The sequence below is a fragment of the Myxocyprinus asiaticus genome, chromosome 38, assembly GCF_019703515.2.
Source record: "Myxocyprinus asiaticus isolate MX2 ecotype Aquarium Trade chromosome 38, UBuf_Myxa_2, whole genome shotgun sequence".
Lineage (NCBI taxonomy): Eukaryota > Metazoa > Chordata > Actinopteri > Cypriniformes > Catostomidae > Myxocyprinus > Myxocyprinus asiaticus.
In genome coordinates this window covers 2,363,514-2,377,123 of record NC_059381.1, presented here as the reverse complement: position 1 = coordinate 2,377,123, position 13,610 = coordinate 2,363,514, and the positions used below count along the sequence as shown (strand labels likewise).

The 13,610-nt window shown below is 36.3% G+C and overlaps 1 protein-coding gene across 3 annotated transcripts in view; it reads left to right on the top strand.

Annotated features, from left to right (window-relative positions):
* Positions 1-13,386, top strand: part of LOC127429280 (gastrula zinc finger protein XlCGF49.1-like) — a 28,476-nt gene extending 15,090 nt beyond the window's left edge. Inside the window, exons 1-2 of one of the 3 annotated variants that reach the window (XR_007895252.1) lie at positions 5,102-5,687; positions 11,103-13,386. Coding sequence is in view for 2 of the 3 variants with exons in the window: in XM_051678232.1 (XP_051534192.1) it covers positions 5,663-5,687; positions 7,414-8,018 (630 nt within the window). In the remaining variant the exon portion in view is untranslated. Of the gene's footprint in view, positions 1-5,101; positions 5,688-7,413; positions 10,637-11,102 lie in introns of those variants that run through there. The other 2 variants (XM_051678232.1, XM_051678234.1) reach the window with 2 other exon arrangements.
* Positions 13,387-13,610: the final 224 nt, after the last annotated feature.

Here is a 13,610-nt window from a genome sequence, read left to right as displayed (position 1 = left end):
TTACTTGATAAGCTGACAACAAACAAGGGTTTTATTTTTTGAAAATCAGCTATAAACGGCTACTTGAGCAAGGCATGTAGTCCCAGATGATTGTGATGATGGTACAATCTGTTTAATGACCAGTTTTACACCCACACAGATCACAATTCATGCCCACAACAATTCATCACTGCTATTCCTACAAAGTGGTCCATTCTAACATAAGGGTGGTTACAGAACGGTTGGTACATTTTTTAGAGATTAAACATATTTTAATGAATTAATTAAAGTGGGTTTAGAAAAAGTAGATTGACGTTAGATAATATTATAGCAACAGAACATGAAGTCAGAAGAGCTATGGCTAATAAGGAAAGTTTAATAGCTGTATATAGATATTGAGAAGGGTTACGATATGCTTTGGAGGGTGGGTCTGCTTTTCAAATTAGCAGAATATGACATTGGAGGAAGAATGTATTAGTGGATAAAATATTTCTTACAAAAACGTACTATAGAAGTTAGAGTGGGTAATACGCTATCAGATATTGTTCATATAAGTAATGGGACCCCACAGGGAAGTGTGATAAGTCCAGTATGGTTTAATATTATGATTAATGATATTTTTCAGATGTAGGTCAAGGTATTGGGACCACGCTATATGCTAATGATGGGGCACTTTGGGCAAAAGGACAAAATGGATTGTATGTAATGAAAAAGCTACAGGGAGTATTAAAGAAGGTGGAGAACTGGCCAATAAAATGGGGTTTTAAAATATCTATTTCTAAGACAAAATATATTTTAGCCAGTCTAGGAAACAATGGGAGGGTAATTTAAAATTATATGGTTCTCCAATTGAAAGAGTTGACTGTTTTAAATATTTAGGAGTTTGGTTGGATCCCAAATTAACCTGGAGAATACACATTATTAAAATAATAGAAAACACAATAGATATCATGCAATGTTTAACATGCTACAAATGGGGGAAAGATAAGAGTACACTTTTACTTATCTTTCAAACTATGATTTGGTCTATTTTTGATTATGGGTGTCAGTTATGGATCAGCTGCAGAATGTAATTTTAAAAAGCTTGATGTAGTACAGGCAAATGCACTATGAAAATGTAGTGGTGCTTTTAAAAGTACTCCGATCCATGCACTATTAGTTGAAATGGGGGAAAAGCCATTATACAGTTGCGCTCAAAAGTTTGCATACCCTTGGAGAATTGGTAATATACAGTATGTACCATTTTTAAAGAAAACATGAGTGAGCAGGCAAAACACATTTCTTTTATTTCTTATGGGATTCATATTCAACTGTAGGTTATAACAGAATGGCACAATCATAAAACAAAACATGGCAACAATGAAAAAAATGAAATGACCCCTGTTCAAAAGTCTGCATACCCTTAGTTCTTAATACTGTGTATTGCCCCCTTTAGCATCAATGACAGCGTGCAGTCTTTTGTAATAGTTGTCTATGAGGCCCCAAATTCTTGCAGGTGGTGTAGCTGCCCATTCGTCTTGGCAAAATGCCTCCAGGTCATGCAAAGTCTTTGGTCATCTTACATGAACCACACGTTTGAGATCTCCCCAGAGTGGCTTGATGATATTAAGGTCAGGAGACTGTGATGGCCACTCCAGAACCTTCACCTTTTTGTGCTGTAACCACTGGAGGGTCAATTTGGCCTTGTGCTTATGGTCATTGTCATGCTGGAAAGTCCAAGAGCGTCCCAAGCGCAGCTTTCGTGTAGAAGAATGCAAATTGTCTGCCTGTATTTTCTGATAACATGCTGCATTCATCTTGCCATCAATTTTCACAAGATTCCCCGTGCCTTTAGAGCTCACACACCCCAAAACATCAGTGAGACACCACCATGCTTCAGAGTGGGGATGGTATTCTTTTCACTATAGGCCTTGTTGACCCCTCTCCAAATATAACACTTATGGCTGTGACCATAAAGCTCTATTTTGGTCTCGTCACTCCAAGTTACAGTGTGCCAGAAGCTGTGAGGTGTGTCAAGGTGTTGTCTGAAAAGTTTAAGATTTTAAATATTGCTCCTGCTAACAATCCTGGAAGGGCTTTTAGTCCCAGGATGGCTACTGCCTACAGTAGCTATGGATTTTTTCATATTTGATGAAATTAATGATGATAAAGTAGATCTATCGCTCAAAGAAATAGCTGATGATTATATATATACTAAATGGAAATCAATTCAAAGTTTATACCATTGGATCCAAAGATCCTGATAGTAATCTGACTAGTTGTGCTATGTTTATTTCTCAACTAAGATGAAGATATGGTAGTAGACTAAATTATGATTTGTCTGTTTTTACAGCTGAAACAGTAGCTATTCTGTGGGTGTTAGAATGAGCAGAGGATGTTAGACCAAAAAGGATGGCTATTTGCTTGGACTCTTCTTCAGTTTTAACCTGTATAAAGAAAAGACAATCCACTGCAAGGCCAGATCTGACTTTAGATCTGTTTTTAAGATTCCACCGGATTACTCATTCGGAATGTGACATTAGTTTTTTATGGGTACCTGAACATAATGGTATTAAGGGCAATGAAGAAGCAGATAAACTTGACAAAGAGTCATTAAAACAAGAGAAAGTAGGCATTAGAGTGTAATTTGGAAGAACCAAATAAGAAGTAAACTAGTGTCAGGTATTGGGATACTATGGCAGCAACAATGGGAAGAAGACAGCAGGGGGAGACATCTTTTCTCAATACTGCCACGTGTTAAAACTCATGGTAGATACATTTAAGGAAATAACCGATTACAACAAGCAGGGCCCTTTCTACTAGGCGTAGGAACAAGGTGGTTGCCTAGGGCCCCCCCCCCCACTAGAACAGGGGCGCCAATAGGGATCTTGCCTAGGGTGCCAGACAAGTATTGTTGTCCAGACTTAGGTTTGGCCATTGCAGATTGAATGCTAATCTTTATATTATAGGACAACATCTGGATGGATTATGTGATGTATGTAGTGTGTCTGAAACTGTATAAATAAATAAATATTTCCAACATTCTTTTGAATGTCCATGTACTAAAATAAAATATTTGATGCCATGAGTGTACCTTCATTTACTATTACTATTATTTTGAATGGCCGTGGAAAATTAAGCAATGTGATAATTTTACCTGGTCGCAAAAAGTAGTTTGTTTATTTACCTGACAAACTTTCACCTTTTGCTGACCCTTTATGCTTCACAAAGCTAATGTGTGCTTCTAAATCACTTGCACCTTTATTAACAACTGACACATAAGTGCCAGCTTTACATGTCATACATTCTGCTTCCCACGGATCTCGACCTGGACGAAAGCATGGGAATTTTTTGTACAAATCTTCTGTAAATTTGCACTTTCGTTTGGGCATTGTTTCCACTCAGCTGTCATTTGCTGCCACTGTCAAGCAACTGTTTGATGCTGAACACAACAGCGCTTCGCGCGTTCGCGGAGAGATTGACAGGCAGGAATTTGGCCAGTAGTTGCTGCAAGCCTCTTATAATCGACCAATTGGTGTGCGAGAAGGCGGGACTTACAAAGAGGGTTTAAAGCAATGCAAATATGCGCGCACATACAATGAAGTATTAGATAGTGATGGGAAGATCGGATGAATGAATCTTTATTCAAGTCATTTCGTTCATTTCGTTCATTTGAGTAGAATTAATTTAAAATGTTACATTTTCAATAGCCAAATCCCCCCCAACACGTCTACTTACGCAAACTTTGATTATAGTCCCAATAAGGAAAAATGTATAATGCAACCAAGGACAAATTATGAGAAACAGAAAGATTAGTTCACCTCTGGAATCTTCTTGTCGCAGTCGTTCGTTCTTTTGTCATTGCATAGCGTATACGGTTGTCACGTGATAAAAGAACGAACGACTCGGACCAGAGTTTTTTTTAATTTTTTTATAATGCTTTATTATCAACACATAGCATGTACAAGATTAATTACCATATTGCAACAGAGAGACATATCACATGCTTCACAATACAATAGAGATTATAAAAAAATAAAAATAAAAATAATAGAAAACCACAGAGAGGGTACATATCTATATATTGTTGAATAAGCATAAATAGATACTTTTTATATGAAAATATTAAATGAAGAACATATTGCAGTTGTTTTAATTGCTTTGCTATTTTTAGATTTTGACATAACATCAATGCACTTTTTAATCTCCTTCTTAAGCACTGTAAAATTGGGTTTGCCATTTGAATTTACATTTATGGATATGAAATTTACATAAAAATAAAATAAAATGTATAATGAAACCAACATCCTTTGAGCAATGGTCCTTAATACAATAACCTAATATCACATACTTATAGGATAAGAGAAAAGTTTAAATATTATCAGCAATGAATCTCTCAACATCTTTCCAGAAACATTGTGTATCTTGGCAGGACCAAAACATATGAAAAATGGTTTCAGTAGAACTTTCGCAGAAAGAGGATTTTATTTCAATAACACTTTAAAACATTTTTAAAATTGCTTGGTAGGGTAGACTCTATGAATTATTTTGTATGAGATTTCCTTAACCTTATTTGTAAGGAGGGATTTTTGGGGCAACGACCAAACTTGAGTCCAGTTTACATTATTAAAGAGATTGTTTCACTAGCCAATAACAGGAGGAGTAGAGATATTCTCTTTCAGAAATAAGGATCTAATTTTATAATTGTTAGATTTTAACATGGAAAAGCAAATCGAGCCAACTGGGGTATTTTCAGGTCTGGGAGGACAGACAGAGAGTGCAGACATATAGACACCATTTCTAAAAAGCATTCCCACCCCAGCAGGTATAGCCTTTTTAACCACACTGAATTATTTTAATATAATAGGTATTTTGTATTTTGAGATAAAGTCTGCAAACTCAAATAAAGTCCAGAAGACTTGGTGGTGAACTAATCATTTCCGTTTCCTGTACAGCGCCTATGCGGTTTTCACGTAACAAATGAACGGAGGTTGCGCAATGCGCATGCGCAGCCAACACAAAATGAACGAATCACTCTCCGAGACTATTTGTTCTTCTGAGTCACATAAGAGATTCGTTCGTTCATGAACGATCCACCACTAGAATTAGACCAGATGCACATCTTAATGCAACTAAAGCCGAATCCCGGACATTTTCGCAAATTTAGAAATCCCGGCCGGACGCTTTTTTAAGGTCCGAAAAAGAGGACATGTCCGGGAAAAAGAGGACGTATGGTCACCCTAATAAAGCGATAAAGGAATTATATGATAAATTAATGAAAATTGGTGTAATCACCAATTTCCTATCCACACTTCTTGGCCCAAAAGACAAAATATCTGAAACCTCAAAATATGTTATATCATTTTTTTAAAGTCTTCTGCCAGGATTTGGATCAGGACAGGATTTCTCTCTCTCTCTCTCTCTCTCTCTCTCTCTCTCTCTCTCTCTCTCTCTCTTGAGGTTAAAAATGTCCTGTTAGTGGCGGTAATGCACCGAATGGTGTTCAATCTGCCATAAAACTCTTGAAGAAGAAGAAGAAGAAGAAGAAGAAGAGGAAGGTGGCAATAATGCACAGTAACTGTAAGTAGCGATCCGGCATTCATTTTAAATAGAAGAAGAAACAAGAGAGAATAATTATTCCTGGAGCAAAAACTCCACATGAACTCTACATGACATACAACTTAAGTGATCCAGAACCTGCAGAATGAAAGATATGGAGGAACAAACAGGTTTGTGTCTGTTCTTGATTCTTCATTATTGACTGCTGAAGAACATGAAGGTAGTTCACCAGGTTTGGTGACTTGATACAAAATATTAGGAGCTGTGGAACAAAAAAATGATAATTAATAATATAGGGGAGAGACTGAAAGTAAACTGACTTAGAGTTTTTTTTAATTAACAGCAGTTGTAAAATAAAAACCACCACTTGATTTCTATCATAGACCAATCCCATTGTTTACAAATATTTTAGCGCATGTGCAGAAAGTGGTGGCAGAAAGTCGGAAGTTAGCTTTGACAAATTAGACGATTAAACGAAAGGATGACACAAAACCATCATCAATACACAAATATTCTTATAGCTATACAATTATTATAGTGGTCCACATTCAGTGTTGCTAATGGCGGCGCCCTAGTTTCGCTGAAAAATATGGTGGATACGACCAGGGCCGTAGCAAGGTATTCTGGGTCCCCTGACTGTCTATTGCTCAGGACCCCATTCCTTAAAAAATAAAATACAGTTTAGAATTTGTTATGGGGCCCTCTGGACCTGTGGGCCCCTAGAATCGTTACCACCTTTCACCCCACTAGCTACAGCCCTGGATACGGCTGTGGCTTCAAGCCATTAACAGAGCTGAATGGACTGAGGAGATCATTTCAACTCACGCGAACATTATTACAGCTATGCTATTAACTCACATCACTTCTGGTATAAGCCACTTCCAGCTATTTTAGCTATGCAAAAATACTACATTATGCTGCTTTATATTACAGGCTTGTCGACATATTATTATCAACAATTACGATTTTCATAAACTCATTGGTTTTGAGCACATATAGTTTTACCGTTTATCGCATTTTGCCATCGTTTCATCACACACTGTTGCACTGGCAGAATGAATGACATCAGGCGCTGACACAGACAGTCCTCCGCGCCGTCTGACACGCCTCCACAAACTTTACACAACCATTAGAGAGAAGAAAGATGCCGGGAAAATGCTGCTTCAACTTTCTTTGCACCAAAACGGCATCTTGTTTCATCTTGCTACAATAATAAACGCATTTTACTCTCCGTTCTTTTCAGAGAGCATTCTCCCTTTCTTAGCAGTGTATAGTAAACAGACACGCAGATCATATATTCAGCATGGCTTATGAAACATCGCCTTTGGAAATAAATAAATAAAGGCATCATCAGAGGTTATGCAGGTACATATGAATGGAAGTTTACATGGAGACACGAAACACTGCATCATCACGATCTCGGTAAAGAAAGAAGCAGATTTTATTACCGTCTCTTTAACAACACACAGCAACAAGTGAATGATTTACTTACTCTTTTACTATAAAGGCAGATGTTATAAAATTATCAGACATTGGCACATAATTCTGCTGTACATCCTGTGGTTGTGTGATAGTTTATAAGATCACTAACTCTGGTATTGTTATATATTTACACTGCGGTCAATGCCAGTAGAACTTTCTCACATTTGCCGGAAATGCAGCCGCTGCTTACTTCCACATTGCAAAATAAGGTGGATACAAGTGCCTTCGAAATAATTTATCAATAACAGAATCCGATAAAAGTTTACCGTTTGCACACGGTTTTTGCCACCACTTCTGTGTGTGACATTAGCGGTGACGTTGCCAAAGGATTGGTCTGTTAATTTGGGGTTCATCTATATTCAATTTCACGTTTATTATTGAATTGGGTTTTGACATTTTAAATGTTCATTTCAGGTCTTTTGGAACTAAATAAACTGGAGGAGAAAAACCATCAGTATCAGAAACATAATCATTTCACAACTGGAGAAAAATATTTTAGTTGCTCGAAGACTGAACAGAAATTCACAGAAAAACGTGCTCAAAGAGCACGAGCCAAAACAACTTTCACCTGCCCTCAGTGTGGGAAAAGTTCAAAACGAAAAGGAGATTTTATAAAACACGTAAGAATCCACACTGGAGAGAAGCCTTTCACATGCACTGAGTGTGGAAAGAGCTTCACGCTTAAGGCAAATCTTAAAGATCACGTAAGAATCCACACTGGAGAGAGGCCTTTTACGTGTCCTCAGTGTGGAAAGAGCTTCAAATTTCAAGGAAACCTTAAGGATCACATACGAATTCACACGGGAGAAAAATCTCACAAGTGCTTATGTTGTGGAAAGAACTTCAGTCGATCAGGAAGCCTGAAAACACACGAGCGAGTGCATACTGGAGAGAAGCCATATCACTGCACTTCATGTGGGAGGCGTTTCACCAACGCAGGTGGTTTAAGGGTTCATAAGAAAAGAAGTTGCCCAATGGTGTATCCGCAGCTAAGCACCTCGTCTGGCCAACAGCTTTAAGTGAAAAGTTTGATATCCAGATAAACCAAAGGATGGATCAAGAATCATAAGACAAAGTCTACTAACTGAAATGAAGAAGAAGGCTTTCCAAACAAACAGTGAAGTTACTCTCGAGTTCTAACAGGGTGTTAACATTGTATTCAACTTTCTACAATAAAAAAATGTGGATTGAATTAACTTCATGCTAATACGTTCCACGAAACTGAGTTCTGTAGAAAAAAAAACACGGTTTACTCTGTGACACGGTTTAAAAGTGCACTCTGTGATCTTTGATCATTTCTAAATATTTAAACAGAAAGAAATGGTAACAGTAGAACAGTGTTTATGAAAGTTTTCATGCCTTTCATGCACTTTTTTCAGAATCTGGTCTTTTCTCTTAGATGGCTTGTTTTCAAAGGTGTAGGCTAAACTAAACACAACTCTTTTTTTTTTTTTTCAATACAGTTGAGCACATTTACATGCACATTCTTACACCGATTATGATTAATAAGCCGACAACGCTTGTGGTCGTGTAAATGCAATAAACGGCATTCCTTTAGGTCATAAATGGTGTGAGATTAAACCGATTGATAAGGGTACATTTTTGCCCATTATGCTGATTTCGTGTGGCTTGTAAACACCTTTACCTGTGTTCTCACCGGCTTATCCAATGTATGCACACGTTGAGCACATGTCTCTTCAACATTTGACGTCAAAAGTAGAGAATAATGAAATTATTTCAAATCTCATGTAAACATGGTTTCCTTGCTTCGTCAGTCTTTTTAAATAAGCTTATGTTTTGGAGTATTCAGCTGACTGGTGTGCATGTAAACATGCTCATTAATTCAATATTAACGTACAAACATGACTGCATTATTTAGTTTAAACTTAATTTAAGTTTTTTTATATTTTCATTGTTTTGAGTGAAACTCTCAGCTCCGTATTGCAAGTTAAATAGTCAATTCGATTCTAATTTAATTCGATTCTAATCTTGAATTGTCACAATCTGGATTTGGAAAAAAATAAACCCAAGATGAGAAGATGAAATGGATTAAAACAAAAACCCATTATATCCATGTAGAACTTGTAAAACATATCTGTGTGGCTGTGACTCTTGTATTGTCAGTTCTATCCTCAGAATAACTTTGTATGAGTTTCTAAAAGAAATTAGGACACAAGTTTTACCGTGCCACAGATTTAGCTCTAGATGGTGCTGTTTGAACTTCTAAACTCCATTTCTAGAATCATGTAACAGTTTTAAATCTGATTGTTATTAGGCTGTGAGTACATTAATTATGTTATTGCTGGGTTGAAATGTAAATCTAAAAACTAATATAAGACATTGGTGTGTTTGGTTTAATCAGTTTCCAGCTATGGGCAGTGTGCAGTTGGTGATCTTACTCCATATGTTGACTTTGATTGTACATGATTAGAGAGCGTCAGTCTCTGTTTCATTTACTGTAATTGAGTGTTAAATGTGTCATGTGGATTCCTGCAGTGAATAATTTATTCCCCTTCCCTTAGACAGTTAAAAGTAATTGATTATAAATATTTGTATGATCTAGTTTGGTGATGGGCAACAGTTCACACAAACCTCAGTTCAGAAACATGACAACAAGCAGCATTTCAGATAAAATAAAAAAAAAAAAACAAAAAAAAAACAACTGGTTTAACTTAAATAGTATGAATGACTACTTTATATAAAATAACAACTCTCATCTTGAATGTGCTTGCTCACCACAACATTAATTTGATGTTTGTCATTATACAGAGCCCTGAAGACTTTTAAAAGCTTTAATAACTCTGTTAACCCTCCTATGGTATTCGGACATTTTTGACCGAAATTTTTTTTCCTCCTTTAATAAAAGTGGTTTCCTTTATCTGAGCAGTACAAGACTCTGTGAAAAAAAAATAAAAAATTGGGCTTGATTTGATAAGTGGTTGTAAAAAAAAAGGACACCTTTGTTATTTGCGGTCAAAATTGACCGACCATTGAAAATGAATGGGAAAGACCATATAACAAGTCTTTTTTTTTTTTTTTTTTTGATCTGTTAAATACAATCAATAAACAAAAAAAAAAAACAGACAGAAATTACAGGGTGATACTCTAGTGCAAAACACACACACACACACACACACACACAAAATAATGAACTGGTGAGACTATAACACAGAACATTTTTTTTATTTTACATTTGTCAAAAAAAAAATCATTCATAATGCTAAACACACACTCAGAAATGAAGGGGTGAGACAATTACACACTCACAATGCAGAAGACACACACACACACACACACACACACACACACACACAGTACTAGGTCATCAGTAGTGGAGCTCTACGGCCATCTTTTGGTCATTGTTGGCGTGACAAGTTATTTGTTGTTTTCCAGCTGATGACAGCAATCTGACACAAACGCATACACATGTTTGCAAAATAAAGTTTGAAATTGCAAAATGTTTACTCTGATTCTTTTGTTTTATACTCTAATTGAATTTTCTGAATTTTTCAGTTCATTTCTGTTTCTTGATGTTCATTTTCTTGACATTATTATGCATTTACTTTGAGTTAATACATTTTTATGTTTGAAATAAATTATTGGTAGAAAAATGCTTATTCTGTGTCTTCTCTTTGTAACACCATGGTCAGGTTTGATTGCAAGCATAATGACATTAACAGCAAACACTGACACTTCAAATCAAATTTAAAATGGTAAACTTTGACAAATAATAGTTTGATAATGTCTAAATATATATATACAAATGCATATCTTGTGATAAAATATAGAATTAGGTTACAACAAGCCATCAGACTACACAGTATGTGTCTACAGCATCTACTGACTGTTACTGGCATGACATGGTGTTCAATTCATGTTATTTATATTTTGTTCACCAGATGGCAGCAATCTGCCTCCAATTTATATCACATTCTCATATTTTCTTCATGTTTCAATTTATATATATATATATTTTTTTAATTGCTTATTTGTATATACAAATTAATGATATAATTTGTATGTAATGTAAATGTATCTGTAAATAAGATCAAAATAGCATAAAATCCCAAAAGTAATGCATCATTTTATTGTTCTTACTTCAGGGAAGAAGAAATGGTATCATGATCATCATCATCAAGAAAAAGGGTTACACATCTGATCCTTCCGGTCAAAAATGCCCACGAATACCAATGGGAGGTGCCATTTTTCAATACCATAGGAGGGTTACACCCACACACGATCACAATTCACCCCATTGTTTAAGCCATGCCTACAGCAATTCATCAGTCACATGTAAGTTTCTACACTGTCGTCAAGGGCGTAGATTTGGCTTGAATATTGGGGCGTTGCAGCATGAAGCATCTACATGTTTCCATTGAACATGGTATAAATATTGGGGGGGGGGGGGTTACCTCCCCCCATCCCCCCTGGAAACCACGTCCCTGACTGTCGTCCATCCATGCTAACAGAAGGTTGCGGTAATGCACAAGTTAAGTAGGGATCTGACCTTATAATTGAAGAAGAACAAATTAAGAAAAAACAAGCTGGATGTAGTACAGGAGCAAAAACTCTACATGGCATGTGAGACAGAGTTTGTTAAAGAGGAAAGTGAGAAAATGAGTGATCCAGAGCCCTGCAGAATGAAAGATTTTGAGGAACAAAAAGGGTTAGTGCCTATTTTTGATTCTTCATTATTGACTTCTGAAGAACATAAATATAACAATCCTTAAGCTTGATACAAAATCAAAGGAGCTGTGGAACAAATTAACCCTTGAATGCATGAGAATTTCACCAAACACTTACATATTCGGGTGTTTAGAGACCCAGCACATACAGTACTGTGCAAAAGTCTTAGGCACATAAGATGTTTCACAAAAGCATTTGTCTTAAGATGGTTATTTATATCTTCAGCTTTAGTGTGTCAAAAGGAAATATAACTGTTAGACTCCCAAACATTTCTTTTGCAAATAGAAAAGATTAGAATAGAAGAACAGGGAGCCCTGCAACAGATGTCATTACCCCTACAAAGCCCCCCACTGAATATTGAGCCAGTCTGAGATTGCATATAGAGACAGAAGCAGTTGAGACAGCCGAAATAGATAGAAGAACTGTGACGAATTCTCCAAGAAGCTTGAAACATCCTATCTGCCAACAACCAAGAAAAACCGTGTTCAGGTGTACCTAGGAGAATTGGGGCTGTTTTAAAAGCAAAGGTGGTCACACTGAATATTGATTTAGCTTTTTTATGTTTACTTTGTATGACATTAAGTGATAAATGAAAACTATTTATGGCATTATTTTTGAAGACATCCTCACTATGCAACATTTTTCACAAGTGCCTAAAATTTTGCACAGTACTGTATAACTATCATTAATGCAGTGGTTCTCAAAGTGAGGGGGCACTAAGTGTTGTGCACTTGTTATTGCATAAAACACGATGACTGTACCAGTCAACAGATAATTGTTTCTATCGTGAACACTGTAGTGTAGAATTTCTGTAGTGAATGTCAGGTTTTGTTCATTTGTCTAAATACAGTTAATTGTTAGCGCTTGCCGTTTTGGTCATATTCATATACTGTATGTATCAAAATATCAAAGAGATGATGCAATAAATCAAGCCACAGTTTCATAATGAACCGAAATATTTTTACACTTCTCAAAATAACATAAAAGATTTGTAATGTTGTGTTTTGTGCCATTGCTTCGGCAAAGCATCTCTCACTCCCAGTCAGTCAGCCCCCCTCCGTGCTGTACATGCGCATGCTCACACAAACACACATGCACTGGAACCAATTATCTAACGTTAACGTTATTACCAGCGGCCTCTGAAAACGTAACTATTTTCAGCATCTGAGGAGCAAGTTCAGCACAGGTAACCACTTTTGCTTCATTTCTTTGATGGCTCACAAGGCTCGACATTAACGCTTGTCCGCTTTTCCAGGACAAGTGGATTTTTGAAGGGGCAAGTGAAAGAGAATTTTACTTGCCCGACCGGACAAGCAGACTGATTAAAACGTCAATAACGAAAAAATAACCGGCTATATTTGTGATAGCCTAGGCCTTTATTGCTTATTAGAAAGTTCATATTCTTATTCTGCTGTTGAAAGTAATTTTATAATTCACTAGCGATCTGGTAACAGCTGTGCCCTGTTTGATTGACAGGTGGTGTATGTGTATGCGTGCATGAACGGTCAAATACATTTAAAAATTCCACCAAAATGCCCGTCTTGGTGAGGTATTCATGTAAACACAGAGAGTGAAGTCTAAAGTGAACGAAAAAAGTGGATTTGTATTAAAATGTCGGACTTGTAAGTATAAATGTAAGCTAATAGACCTGCTGCCGTCCAGTGTGTCATTATAATAATCAAGCAACCATAACGACAAAACACTCACTGCTCTTGACTGAGTAACTTTAGTCGCTTTAAAAAGTATTAATGTATTATAATCATACAGTGAAGACCAGCAGTAGTTTTATGTTGCATTTCATTCTGAATGTTTACTTGAATACTTGATACTGCTGTTAAAAACATTTAAACCTGTTTTAAAGCACTGCATTTTCTTAATTTGTTCTATTATTTTTAGTCTATTTCTATTTATAGCTGTTTTTATTG